At 40.7% G+C, this 15,449-nt stretch overlaps 1 protein-coding gene across 1 annotated transcript in view; it reads left to right on the plus strand.

The window, feature by feature from the left end:
- The window catches only part of MDFIC2 (MyoD family inhibitor domain containing 2), a 46,007-nt gene extending 32,339 nt beyond the window's left edge, over window positions 1–13,668 (plus strand). Inside the window, exons 3-5 of the mRNA XM_050904957.1 lie at window positions 3,531–3,599; window positions 8,626–8,847; window positions 13,409–13,668. Coding sequence (XP_050760914.1) covers window positions 3,531–3,599; window positions 8,626–8,847; window positions 13,409–13,668 — 551 coding nt within the window. The remainder of the gene's footprint in view (window positions 1–3,530; window positions 3,600–8,625; window positions 8,848–13,408) is intronic.
- The last annotated feature ends 1,781 nt before the right edge of the window (window positions 13,669–15,449 follow it).

Below are 15,449 nucleotides of genomic sequence, written 5' to 3' on the forward strand. Positions count from 1 at the left end.
CCAGTGAACCTGCTACAAAAGCAGTTGTGAATTTTGCTATTGTGTTCCTTGAGAGCATGAATTATGTCCGGTGTCTAATGCAGATGATGATGTCTGATGCAATAGGGACTTTTGAATTAGCACGTAAGAACCCTTTCATAAAGTGTTTGGTCCCCCTTCTTGCAAAGTCTGTTACAACTGTAAAGTGTGAGCGAACAGCATAAAATTCACATTGATCCCTTCAATTCTTTTTTAAGCATCCTTAAATCCAGCTTTTTTTTTCCTGCTGTACATCTTACTTTTTATAGTTAAAAGTATTTTAAAGCAAAAAAGAACATAAACAATATACACTGACTCTTGACACTCCATTGCTTTTTTAAACTAGAATAATAAAAATTTGCAAATGAACAAAAGAGTGGGAGGAAGATATCTGATTTACAATGTTTTTGAGATAAAGAACACTATAAAAAAAGATCAATGTGAATAATAAAGCATTGTTAACTGAGTCATGACATTTCTATTCTCAGTGAAGATTTGAACAGTAGAGCTCTGCAAATGAGCACCTTGTGCCATTTTCAAAGTGGGAGGAAGACATATAATTATAATTTTTAAAGTGAAGAGAATTTTTAAAAAATCTCTGTGAAAAAGTTTATTGAAAAACATATCGACATATCAATATGACATAAATTACTTTAATTTTATTAAACTAGGAGGGGGGAAAACCTCTTTTTGAAGACTGGCTGCAGAAAGCATTCCTTGAAAAGAATTTTCTTTATTAAAAACTCTTTTGCTAAGATGAAACAGCACTGAATGTCAGCACTACCATATATTTATTCTGTAACTCTTCCAACAGCTGAGATCTATAAAAGAAACATATTTTCAAAACAGTTTTAACCTCCATTGTCTTGATCATTCGTATTAACATTTTTCATGTCACCTATTGAAATCCCTTAAAGGAACCTTTTATTCAGTCAAAATTAATGAAGCCATTTTCTTAAACAGCCTCCAAAAAGTAAAAAGGACGTAATGATGTTGTGCATTTTATTTGACATACGTTTTCTGCCATTTCACTTATTTGTGTGATGAGAGCAAAACTTCTTATTTATGCTATCAAATCTGCAGAGAAAAGTGATTTGGAGAGAGAAGAAAACTCACTCTGCTCTTGCTGTGTGTGCAATTTAAATCCACAGTGAAAATACAGCATTGATCAGATTACTCCGGTTGAGTCATTTAGTGCTTTGGCATTCCTGAAGTTAGGGCCCAGCTGTCAAATCATAGTTGGGGCCAAACTTTGCTGTTAGGTGAGTGCACATGGCTCCCATTTTCTTCAAAGGGAATGACACACATGGCCAATATTTAACTTTCACCTCTTCCATTCTTTAGCTAGCAAAGCCAGAACCAATGGACTATATGCAGGCAATTCAATAGAATTAAGAATATAATCAAGATTTTCCAGGACTTACTAGTGATTTGGGATATATAATTCAATACACCTCAAAGCGCAGATGCTCAGCATATTCTGAAAATCAGGCCATCTCGAATGTCTTACTTCAAGCAGGTAAAATCCTAAATCACTTTGAATATTTTGGACATTGGATCCTATCAAACAGGGCATAGGATACCTCTTCAAAATCATAAGCTCCAATTTCTAGTTTGGCTGGGATGCCTGGGAGACTTACCACATCCCATTTCGGGTACTGCGTTTGCACACATTTCTCCCCTGCCGTTACCATTACGGGACTTGAACACAGTGCAGACACCCTTCTGCAGTAGCCGTCCCCTCGAGAAAATCTGAGTTCTGGTTCTGCAGATCCCCTGGGATGGACTGGACTGCTAGGATGGCCCACAAGACTTTGAGGCATAAGTGCCACAGAGAGAAAAAAGGATGCATCCCAAAATCTAGCTGCCCCATAGTGTATGCAGATCTTCATTTCAACTCAAGGTCAAGTGGAAAACTTTCGTACCATCCTTGCTGACTCTCCTCTTCGCTTTCCCCCGACTCCATCTGTTCCTCACCCATCTCCTTCGTTCCGCACTCGCCTCCCTCTTCTTCCTGTGTCCATCTGTTCCCTCCTTCCTCAACACAAGTTGAGGAAGGGAAGTAAATTCAGTCATTCACTGAACAGATTTCAAGATGAACCCCCTCCCTCTCCACTTCTAACTTCATTCATCATGGTAAGAATTATAATGAATAGAAATGTTGAGGGTGAAAATTTATTAGGGATTGTGTTGCTTTCTTATATCAAAAGCAGTTAAAGCTGCATATAAACATTGGCTTCATTCATTTTTCTTAATATATGGTATAATTAGTGAGAAATATTAGTGGAAGTGCTTGCTATGCAGTCCATCAACACATGCCTGTCAGAGTTTAGGATCTGGGCCAAAATTTTTTGCCAGTCCTGTGATAGATTTATAATAAGCCTATAGAAGGCTTTACAGTCAGCTGGGTCACTAATTCATGAAGTTAAAACGTATGCAATGAGGTCAAAAATTCACTATTGACAAAATACCCCCTCCTAGGATTGCACCATTAGCTTTGTTACTGCAACAGTAAAATAAAGTAAACCCAAAGCTCCTGTGAATTACCAGTCCACCATCATAAATCAGAAGAGAAGCACTTGCACAAGTTCATGATGTCATATGAAGCCCAATATATATTTATAGCCTTGTGTACTATTTCCTGTTTCCTTACGACAAAAATAAACAGTCTCTAAATCCCCTGTATCCTTATGCCTGAGCTCAGCAAAATGTAATGGGCACAAAACTATGAAAGCACCCATGATATATTAGTCTAGAGCAGCTTGCTTCAGGTCGGCTGTGACACCCGCTCTCCCTCTGGCCTCTCCTACGTGGATGAGAGCAGTTCCCATGGAGTTTGCTCCATCTGCTGCGCTCACTGTAGGGATAGTCCCACACCCCCTCCTACTTTGCCTCCCTGACCCTGGGAGAGGGAAGCAAGGAAGATTTAAGCCTCCAAGCCCCACGCATGGAGTGGATGGCCTGGCAAGCACAGCAGACATGGAGGAGCTCAGCACCCATGTGGGGACCTGGGCTTGCCACCATGAGGACCTTGGGCATCTTGTCCACCAAGACAGCTAAGCCGTGGAGGTTGGAGCTCGGGCCGCAATTTCCTCTCTCCTCCTTTGCTGATGATTTGGGAACCTCATCTACAGTTTCTGGGGTGTTGGGGCATGGATGATGCCCCACATTTCATTGCAGACCTCCCAGCCCTCAAATTTTCTGTACCTACCTGAAACAGGAGCTTCTGTGTTTGCCAGGGATCCTCTTCCCCTCTTCTCAGATGAAACTTTCTCTCTTAGCAATTTGTTTTATTTTTGGCTTCCTTTCCAGAAATGAGAGAGAGGGTAACAGAAACAGAGCACCATCCCATGTAACCTGCCCCTGCAAGGAAGCACACTTGCTTCTATTTGTCCCCAAAGCAACAACTCCTGAAGTCAATGACTGTCACTAAGTGGCTGGGGGTGATACCTGTGCCAAACCACATTTATTTACAGTGTCGCTCTGCAATGTTGTTTTGTTCTTCCACCAAGACAGCTGCACCAGCTCCCTGCCTCTCCCGGCGCTCCCCGGGGTGACGCCGAGCAGCGAGGACCATCCAGGTAGGGTGCTGGCCCTGTGCACGTGTCACACCATGCAGATACCCCTGGCATCCCCTCCCATTGCTGCTGGCAGACAAATTATGTCCTTTAGATTGGCAAGAAAAAGTATTTTGCTTTTCTTTTTACTTTTTCTTTTTTGAAACGTGGCCATCAGAACCTGGCATTTGGGTTTCATCTTACTATGAGTTTTTTCAAACCAAGTGAGTTCAGTTCAAGCCTTTATACTTACAAGTTATCATCCATCAGGTCTGATGTAGCTCTGCCTGCTTCATCTCAGGACTGAATGGACATGGCACACAGCTCTTTCAGTGATGAGCATGTGATATATTAAACAGACAGGTAGCGAGAGCAGTGCATGGCATAACGAATGGCAGGGAGATCAGCCAGGCATTCCTTTGGTTCTTTCGCTGCACTGATACATGAAGACGCCTCATGGTGAAATTAAAAAGCTACACATCCTAAACTGCTAGAGTTTCCCACACAGTTCACCATTAACCCTTGGGACTCCTTGCCACAGGGGTATGAGGCAAAGGGCCACTGCCAGGATGGAGTGGGAACAAATGCCACTGGCGAGTAGAGCCACAGGCTCCCTTGTCCTTTGATGTAAGATGCGTATGAGCCCTACGTAGGGTGATAGATCAGTTCTCCTTCTCTTTCAGTGGCAACTCCCCCTAACCTGTTGCTCCAAACAGCTCTTTGGCATTACCCATATTGCTGCAGTCCCCGTCCAGCAGAAAAGAGCACCTCTTATCCCCCCGTCCCTTGCCAAAAATAGACTTAGAGCCCTTACATGCCACTATATAAAAGCCAATTTCAAAAGCGTGCTAGGAAACTCCAGCCTCCTCTTCTCCAGGGCTGCAAGACCCTGGTTTGTGCCTAAGCCCATGAAGAGAAATAGAGGTCAGGGGACCTACTGTAAATGCCAGTCTTGGTATCACTGCTTCTCGCTATTAACCAGAGGGATCTGGGGCTGGCATCAGTGGAAAGTAAGCAATTTACTTTGTGCTTTCATGAATTTAGACACTGTAGTCAGCCACCTGAATCACCCAACTTTAAAAAAAATAGAAATTTCATGTGAGTATTGAGACTCTCTATCTTTAATACAAACATGGGTGAACAATCCCAGTCATCTACTGCAACAGCCAAGGCAAGCTGCAGCTTCCCCATATGAGGAAGAGAGTTGCTACTTCATGATACTATTTAAAAATGGCACATTGGGGGGGTTTACCTCTAGCTGCCTCTGCCTAACAGTCTAACACTGAATAATCTGAGCTTTCTTTATCATGATACACTTATTTTTCCCTTTTAATTCACTTCGGTGGATGAATTCTACACTTTAAAAACATAGACGTTTGTGGATATCTGAAGCTGAACATAGGCTCTTAAAAGACAGCAACAAAGTTTGACCCTCTGCCCATCTCTAATTGTAGTTGGAAATTTTTTTTACATTCTCATTTAACAGTAATCATAAATAATATCAGTTGTACATCATATATTTTTAAAGCCTAGTTGGCTCCACTTAGTTGTTCCAAACTCTCAACCTACTGCTGTTCCATGCAGCAACAAACTCTAAAAGAAAAAGAAAAGTGCTAACCACTTTTTTTTTACGCTGGTCTAGCATAATCTTTATTTCTTTAGACACTTTGTGCAAACATTAAATTGATAAAAGACATAATGTAGATGGACCCACAGCTGAACTGAAGGTAATTGCATAAAAATGAAATGGAGACCTATAATTGTACACTGCTTTAGCCTCTATCGCACTGTTTTCTGGAAGCAAGGATCTCGCTTGTCATAGCAAGTTGCTTGTTACGGTGATTGCATGAAGACTTGATCTAGCTGTACAAGGCAAGTATAACATTACTTAAAGGGAGCTTTTCAAACTAAGAGTCTGACACTAAAATGTACTGTATTTTCAAAGATGTAGTATGCTTTAACAAACAGAAGAGTCCTTGAATGACAGCTTTTGTTACCCTTTTGTTTGATGGTGCTGTATTGAAAAATTCAGGTTATGTCTATGCCTTTCTATTTCTGGTTTTGATTTCTCTTCAACAGCACTTCAAGAATAAAAATTGACTCAAAGCATGAATAGTAGAAGTCGGTGGATACAGTAAATGTTAGTCTGGCATTTACTGATTACTTCCGTCTGATTTTTTTTCAGTCTCGTTTGTTGAATGCTTAAATGCATTCTGTGGGCTATTGTATTGTTGCAGAAATGGGGAACTCTCAACAGATATATTGCGATTTAAAATATATCCGCTTTAGACTTTTGGGCCAATTTTGAAAGTGGAAAATGTTAGAAATTGTCATTCTTGCCTAGGCCTTTCAATCTGATCCATGTGTATTCAACTGCTCAGCCTGTGTGTAGCTCTCAGCCTGGCCAAACAAGATCCATTTGTAAGATTGGCACCTGAATAACATGTGGGGCATGTGTCTTTTGGACTCACAAATCAATTATTATCCAATAAATCCAATGCCTAAGTGGGACATTGCTTCCTCCAGAGCTCTGCTACTTCAATTAGCACAACTTTTCCTGGAGACGATATGTTATTGAATGAAAGTACAGGAAAAATTATGGTATGTCATTGATTTATAAACACTGGAAAACAGTGGTTACTGTACATGTAAGTACATCCAAAATGCATGAATTTTCACATTTTGGACTCAAGAGGCTGGCCAAGAAGTCAGAGAGGGGAAAAAAAGCTATATTTACTTACTCTAGGGGGGAAACTATCAACAAATTATCACAGATGGGCAAAATCAGATGTGCTTTGCCCAGGATGCTGATTTCCTATGACCGAGTGTACAACCTGCAGGCGAGCACCACTGTGCTTTGCACTGCTGGTTCACACCCAGAGGAGCCACCACCTCTCCTGCCCTTCCCAAGTCTCCCCTGTGGCTTTCCTTCATCACAACGCTTGCAAAACTGACAGTTATAGGTTTCTGAGACTCCTCTCTGCCACTGCTGTCTTACTGTCTTCTTCCCTCCACTTCTTTCTATCCCTCCGGTCACTCCCTGCCTAAGGCCAACCTGTAAACTCCCCAGGAAAGGGAAAATCCACATTTCATTCACAGTAGACTTTGTCATTGTTACAAGTTCAAAATCAAGCCAAAACATCTGCCAACACACATTTTTAAAGCAGTGATTTAAAGTTAAAATGAAAATGATAGCTTAATATTTCTTCTTATCCTTTCCCAAGGTCTTACTCTGCTAACCTCTACCCAGCTTTTCTGCTTCTACATATTTCACCGCATGAAGATGATATAAAACGGCATGAAATCTGACTATGAGTAAAAATTTAAATGAATTGCTCACTCATTCTGTAAGTAAATAGAACCATAGAAACCATAGAAAAATTAGCTTGGAAGGGACTTCTAGAAGTCACCTCATCTAGCCTTTGCCTCAAACCAGGGCTAACTCTGCAGTAAGAGCAGGTTGCCGGGGTCCATGCCCAGCTGAGCTCTCCACGCTTCCCCAGCCTTGCCAGGGGCTGCCCCGGTGCTTTATACCTCCCGTGATGAAGGATTTGTTCCCATATGCAATCCCAATTGCCCTTGCTGCAGCTTGTGACAGTGGCCTCTTGTCCTTTTACCTCTGTGCCCTGCTGGGAGGAGTTGGGGTCTGGCTTCTCCATTACCCTGGTTATGAAGTAGAAGACAGCATCCAGCACCGTTCTTCGCCTTCTCTTCTCCAGGTCAACCAAGCCTAGCTCCCTCAGCCTCTCCTCATACATCAGATGCTCCAGATCCCTCATCACCTTGGTGGTCTTCACCGGACTTGCTCCAGACACCAGTTAGACCTCAAATCCTTGCTTCCCCCCACTTCGAGCCTGATAGTCCCAGTGGTTTTTCACCTACCTTGCAATCCACTCTTCCCATCCACATTTCCTCCTTTTGGCTGCAAGGATACTACGGGACACAACTGCAGTCTCATCAAGGTTTCACTCTCTATCAGCCTTTCCTTGGTTTTTCTTTAATATATGTTAGGGGCCAAAGGCACCTGAAAAACAAGAGATATGCAGGGTCTCTCTTCTGGCTCCTTGCAGCAGAGCGCAGACTAACTGCTTTAGTCAGAAAGTAGTATTTGCAAAACTGAGGTGTTTGTAAAAATTGATTTTCTGTATATAGCTCAAGAGCAAGCATATCGCAAGATTTAAGTACGATAAAAAGTGAGGCTGTGCTTGATGTGAGGTGTAGGAGTTAATCAGCTGTAGATAAGAATTGATGAGGTTTTATCATCCCAGCCACAGAGAGAATGACTGTGTTTCTTGGCCTCTTGATCACTTTGGAGAGTAAGTGAAACTATATATCAACCCATGTTTATCTGTGCCTGAGAAGTTCTTCAAGAATAAATTGAGCTCAGAACTCTTCTTAACCTTTCCCCTAGCTGGGGCTTAAAATTAAGCTCTCCCTGTGGTTTTTGAGCTGCCTTTCTGGCACGCTGACAGCATGTGAAGTATCCCATCTTCTAGTTGACTTCCAGGCCAACACCACAAGTGTGGATGAAGTTATGAAAAAATGAATCTGGATGTTAAACAGAGACCATCTGGCTTCCTTTGCTACAAGATTATGAGCCATGGCGAGCTGGCACATCTGCATCTAGGTACCACCTACACACACATTGTTGGCTGTAAATTTCGGGAAACAGAGCTACTGTTGAAAAATAACAAGATAATTGTTTTGCCTTCTTTTATATCACAAAATGAAGTTAGGATATCACACTCAAAATAGATGTCGACTGAGGCAACAGTTCTGTTCTCTCTCCTAACCTGATCCCACCCAGTGGAAGTGAATTATTATTTAGCCTCCAGGTCCTCTGGGTTTAAGAGAAAACCTTAGAACACAAGTTCACAAATACTTATACTATGAATAAACTTTACTTGCCTAAAGAGACTGAAATCATTAGGTAAGTAGGGTTAGGCCTTGGAAGTAAACAACTGTAGGCTTGGAAATTCTGCATATGTTATTCTTTCAGATCTCTGTCTTAGTATCGCAAAAAAGTCTTTTTTTTTCCTAATCCTGCCAGATAACCAGCTTACAAATGAAAAACATACAGATGAAAAGCCTATGAAAGGCATTGTTATGAGTTCTGTCGCAGAATTCAGCATCACAGACTCATCATCAAAGGGTACCAAAAATGAGAAGAAATTTTCAGATGCGAGCACATCATCCATTGCTTCCCTGGAGAAATGCAGAGAATTCACTTACATCGAAGATGATGCATCAGTACATCAGAGAGACAGTGACGGTATGTTTTATAAAACAGATCACATTTAAGCTGATTTTTAAATAATGCCCATTGCAAGAGCACTACGTGTATCTAACTTGAAGTAAATGCTTACGTGCTGAACAGGAGATTCAAGAACATAGCCAAAAGCAGCATTAAGTTGCCCTGCAGACATTTTTGTGATAGATGAGAATCTGTAGAAGATGACCTTAAATTATCAGTGATATTAAAGACATAGAAGAGGACCTTAGAGCTTATTGTGCAACAGAGCATTTGTATTTTTGTCACGAGTGTTTGCACAGAGGTACTAGTGTCGGTATCCGATAAACAGAATATCTCACATGGACACATTTCTCCCCAATAGCAGAGGCTTTTGTTTTTGCCATTGGTACTGCAGCAGCTGCTGTGGTTGCTGTGTTTGGTGGTCAGCATATTACTTCTATGGAATATGTATACGCAGTTCTTGTATGGACCATTACATCCAACCCTGCTATTCTGCTGACCCATCACCAAATCCTCCCTCTGCCGACTACACTGCAAAACTCACGTGGGTCAGGATGAGGAGCTCTCTTCACACTCTGCCCTGCTTCTGCAGCAAACTGTCTCTGATGCCTGGGCCGGGTGGATACATGTGGATAGGGCTTCTGGTTAGTTCAGTATGCTCTGCGTTTTGAAAAAGCATATTTGAAAACAAAGCGCTGTGAAAGGTAGTTACAAACCAACATTGCAGCGGAAGCCCAATAGTTCAAGTGCATTTTCACAAATGAACATTGCTAAAACATAACTTGCTCTGGGGCTAATAATCAGAGCTGTCTTACCTTTTCTGAAAAGGAGCTGATCCTTTTTATTGTGTAAAAGCAGAAGTTAGAGCCGAATACCTGCATTATTTTTTTTAAGAATTTCAGAGGCAATAGTATAACGAGGAGTTAAAGAATAGAATGGGTCGTGAACGCTCATTACAGACCAAGGGACATGACTCCTGCTAATCTAAATAATATAACACCCCTGATTTTAGTGGAATTATGCTGAGAACCAGCTATTCCTGGTTGTTCCAGTGGATGTGAAAAAAAGGGATCCTGTGAAGCATTTTTTAAGTTTCTTATGAGTGCCTTTTGCAGTAATGGGTAGTGTGTTATATCCAATGGAGTTGGGATCTATCAAGTATATCATTTAACAATTTCTAAATTAAGAATTTCTAAATACAGATCGATACAATAAACCGCCATGCTCTCCAGGAACCACTACCACCTCTATTGTATCACTGATTCTGTAATAAAAGGGATGTCTCTGATACATCTATTAGAATACATTTAATTTCAATGAAGGATCTAAAGTATTTATTTCATTTAGGGGACTTGTCCTCTAGTCCAGACACTTACTATTTTCTGAGTTTGCTGACTATCTGATCGGGCCCCTCAACCATTACTGGCACACAGGTGTGTACCATGTGATGCAAATAACAGATTTCATACTCCTTAAAAAAGCTAAAAGTGAAGGAAATTAACAAAAAAACCAATCTGTGCTCAATTAATAATGTTAAGGGCTGGATGGAAGCCAAGAAAACCAAAGGAAGCCAGATTTGTGGTTGTCACTGCATACTCTGCTCACTCTACTCTGACAAGTTTACTGCTTATTCCACACACACAAGGCCAAATCCTGTTCGCTGGTGCATGGAGAACCTCTGAAGGCAGAGCGATACCTGAGGAAATCGGCGATTATTTTGTTCCCTGCGCTCAGAGAGGAGCAGATCCAAAGCTCATAGGTCTCACCAAGGGTGACCACCATGGCTTCAGCAAGCTCTGGACCAGGTTTGTTCAGGGCATCATCTGTGTGAGCAGAGGGTGAGCTGACAGCCACCAAACGAGAGCAGGAAAATTTAGAGATGAGGCAGGCTAGCAAAATTATTAGAAGTTCTTCTTTTGTGCTAATTAACCTACCAATGTAGAGAATGAGAGCTGAGGTGGTTGTTCTCACCGAGATAAATGCAGTAATGCCGTTTCGCAAACAGCAGGGAAAACAGAGGAGAAAACAGGAGATTGCATCTTCTTTTATGCAGTTTGTGGCTAATTTATTTTCAAATATATAAATGAATGCTTAGGAATGGATGTTTAATTGCTAATATCTATTATTTATATACATTACCCCACTTAAAACAGGACAAAAAAGCCTCACACATGCAGATTTTTCGAAATGTGTTACATCCATTATCACAGTTCATGGTGTGTGCTCTGATGGGAATTTAAAAGCATCTTCACTGCACATCACAGACTCTGTGCAGAAACATTACTTTATTATTAAAATCTTGTGCTTTTTGTGTGCTCTCTTTCCTGGATGAAGCCCTAAGAATCATATCTATTCTCTCCAGATTACATAAGCACCATTATGGTTAACACATTCAGGAAAAAAACTGTTACTGGAAAACAGATCTTCAGAGAGGCAAAAAAAAATTGAAAGATCCTTAATTGATATATAATTTTGAATTTCATCTCTCACATCTATGCATAGGAAGGAAATTTCATAAACATAAGATATCTACAAAGAATAGTCTTAATTACACCAAGGACTACTGGATAAAATGATTACATTTTCTACAGTGTAAATTTCATACAATTAAAGGCAGCGGTGTCACCTTATAAAATGTTTCAATTTTATAATTATTTCAGTTCATTTAATTAGAAAAAAATATAAGCATGAATTTACTAAGTATCACCGAAATCTAGTCATTCTTATTCTACAGAACTGACTTAGAAGTTAGTTGTGCTTGTCTGAACTTAAATAGATCTTGACATATTTAAGTAAGTATTAAAATTTGTAACATCGGTGATGATATGCTACTTAGAAAGAAGTTCAATCACATTCTATTTATTCTTGCTACCTGCTTTAACTGCTTTTTTTTTTTTAGAAAGAAGCTGGAATGATTTTTTAATTTTGTTTTTCATCAAGAAAGCTTTCTTAAAAAGAAAAAAAAAAAAAGAGCATAATTCTGGAAACTTCCTGGCAGTGAACTTTATGTTACGTGAGATAGAAAATGCCACAACAGAACCAATGCAGTTGAATGAGTTCACAGTTAGTCATCCTAGGGCAAGAAATGTGGTTATAACCATATGCTTTCCTGAAAGAACCAATGAAAAGGCATTCATATTGTTGAAGGCATTTTTCCTTTCCAAAAAACAAGGAGGGAAAAAAAAAATTGAAAGGTCTGGGTCTTTGCGCTCCAACTGGATTCACACAAACAGAATCTCACACCCGCTCCGAGCCCTGCGGCACCCGGAGGCAGCCTCCCCAGATGCTGTAGTTTGAACGGTGGGGAGTTATTTTGTTGACTTACAGGGAACAAATATAACACAAAGGTTTTGTCACAGAGACTAAGTTTTCAGGAATATTCACCGGCTCCAGACACACATCCTAGCTGATACCATTTTCCAAACTTCTGTCTCCTTTCAAAAACTAACAAGTCTGTGAATGAAAAGGTGAGAACCCCATTTCGGTGGCGAGGTGGAAGGACCCTGGGCTGAGAATCAACCAGCACGCTGCCCTCTGCAAGTGCTGTTCTCCAGACTTGCTTTTCCTCCCTGTCTTTGGTTAGGCAATCTAGCTGTCATTAAAAATTTTTACTGAGACTACTTACAGAAATCAAACTATAAGCAGATGATGAATCTGTACTCTTTTTTTCTCCCCGTGTGTGTGGACTTGGTCGTGTTCATAAGATCATCTCAGTCCTTGCCCAGGTGCCATACCGAATTCATGAGCCAGGGATGCACTATCCCATGCATCCAGACTGACCACGTAGAAAAGCAAGAAGTAGACCTGGAGAGTCTGAGGGCCTGATCCACTCTCCACAAAAGCTTTGGGTGTTTGCGCACTGACTTCCAGCAAGGGTGGATTCAGACTGGAACAGACTTACAGCCCAGAAAGAAATCGTTTAAATAAGAAGGATTCGGTTCTGAACTCTTCATATGCAGGCAAAAAAGCCCCTGAAAGTTTTTGGGTTTTTCTTTTGTTGATTTTTAAATTTTTTTTTGCCTTCCTAGAAAAAGCAGGAGCAGCCTGATGATTTTTATCTCTAATTGCAAACTCTTGTGAAAAAGAAAATAAACTCCAGTGTCCCGTGCCTTGGTCAGGTAGCACATGTGACATCACAAAGCAGCAGCACTTCCAAACTCCTGCAAGGCTGCAAACCCCACAGCAGAGCATCCCTGCTGCGTGAGGTTCACTCCTGTGCTGAAATTTATAGCCCAAACACTTTAAGAGTATAGAATCATAGAACCGTTTAGGTTGGAAAAGACCTTCAAGATCATCAAGTCCAACCGTAAAGTTGATTCAGAGTACTTGTTCCTCTGAACTTCACTGCCACAGAATATTTTCACTCAAATTATTTTCATGCCACTGTTGTTTTTCCAGACCAAACACCATAGAAAATAAATCCTTTCATTTGACTTTATGGAAGTAGTTATCATCAATGTATTTTTAGCCTACCCTGTGTGCTGTCTTGCATCTCATTTCTGTGTAGTCACACTAGCCTGAACCTGGGTAATCAAGCACGTCCTTTTTCTTATGTTTCGATGCTTTTCCTTTTTCTTAGATGAATGCGCAACACTTATCCTGGCCTGCTTGTTCTGCCAATTTTGGGACTTTCTTATAATGCTGCCTGATACCTGTGAACATTGGCTGACAGATACCTGTTGTCCATCCAATAGATACTACCAGACCTCCAGCGAAGACCACGCCAACAACGACTGCAACTGTGACTGTGACATTGATTGCAGCCTTTTTGAGTCCTGCCACGAGACTGGTGAATGCCTGGAACTTGCCATGGAGATTTCCGAAGTCTGCTATCGCTAATAGTGACAAAATTCCTCAAAACTGCCTGAAAGTGAACTGACAGAGTACAAAGGAGACTTTTTTTTTTTTTAGATAACAATAATAACCAGAGTGTTTGCCTACCAGGACTACGTGCATCATGCTGCTCCCACCCTGGAGGTCTGTATATCCACACCATTCTGGTTGTATGATTTGACAAACTGCTGAAACCAACAAAGAGCAAAAAAGGGTCTTCTCCTTTGCCATAGACGACAACAGAATTCCTAAGTGCCAAGTGTACTCGATGCTTTACCCACTGTCAATCCAAGGCTTTTATAAACCTCTAATTGCTTTAAACATGGATTTCCCCATTCATAAACACAGGATAAATTAGGACATTGTTTTAGGACTGATATATATTAGCTCATCTTCCTAATGGATTCATACCTAAACATGTATTACACATTGTTGGTTATTATAAATAATGTACGATATAGCATCATTTTATAATTAAAAATTTATTTATTCAGTCTCTTAAAACACACTTATATGCTCAGTTTAGGTAGAAAAGAAAATTAAATGAATTAGAAACCATGCTAGCGGTAATTACAGCAAATGTCTCTAAAAATCTCCAGTGAATTTTGTAGAGGAAGCATTTTAACAGGGTAGTGCAATTCGACAATGTATTAATGTGCGTGCCTATGGTTATGTAATAACAGGTTATGCCTATTGTTCATTAGTTATAGGAAAGGGCTCCTTAAGTGTAATTAGCCTAAATGGGAATTGACTGCACACTTCCAGAGGAGAATTACCCCGTGGATAGCCAGTAACTCCTTTGCCTGATTTTCATTTGTAAGATTTCTGCAAGCAGCAGAATATTGCCACCTATTCTAGTGGAAACGGGCATCTCCACCTGTGCACAAAAGATTACAAAATGACAGTATCTACCCTGGTTGTGCTTTCAGACTCCCTCTATCTCTTTTCTGATGGCAGATCTGATTAATAAAAAGGAAATACATATTGCACATTACACGTATGACAACAAAAGCATGTAAATTCGGCTGCCTGAGGGTGCAGAACGCACATATTAAGCACAGAGAAAAATACAGAGTTGCTTGCTCACATTAGATATTTATAGACGAACACCAAAGACAGTGTTTGCTTTGTATAGGCACTAAAACTTCTCCTCCAAACCCCACTGATCTCAGTGCAGAAGTGCCTGGGGAATCTCGAACAAGAATCCTGGACAAGATGCTTGGATACTCAGCATTGCTGCAATCATTGAAGCCACTTGTTTAATAATGAGTTTCAAATCTGTAGTCCTGACACACGAATATTTAATGGAAACAAAAATTCATGTGAATTTCCTTTTTTTTTCCCCACTTCTGGCAAATTCATGTTTTCAAAAAATCAGAATGTAAGAAGTAGGTAGAACTGCTAACGATCTTTGTTCAGGTATCTTATAAAGCTTAGTGACCTAAGGACAACAAACCTTAGAAATGCAGCGAGCAGCACAGCATACCTTGTTTCTGTGCTCCTTCCAGGATATCGGCGGGGAGTAAAAGAGGTTTGCTTATTTTAATGGTGACTTCACATTGCGAGTTTTAGCTACCTAAAGGAACAAAGTCCTCAGTCCTTAATTGCCACACCTACGCTAGCCTGCCGGCTGGGTCTGAACACAACCCCAAAAAGCACTAACCGCCGGCATCCAGGAGGCACTGGTTTTGCACACCCTGAGCTGGGCCACGCTGAGTTTTAATGCTCCAGTTTGCACTCTCCCATAGATTTTTGATCTTAAATCTCCCAATAGTGAGCCTCACAAC

The sequence above is a fragment of the Gymnogyps californianus genome, chromosome 13 (assembly GCF_018139145.2).
Source record: "Gymnogyps californianus isolate 813 chromosome 13, ASM1813914v2, whole genome shotgun sequence".
Lineage (NCBI taxonomy): Eukaryota > Metazoa > Chordata > Aves > Accipitriformes > Cathartidae > Gymnogyps > Gymnogyps californianus.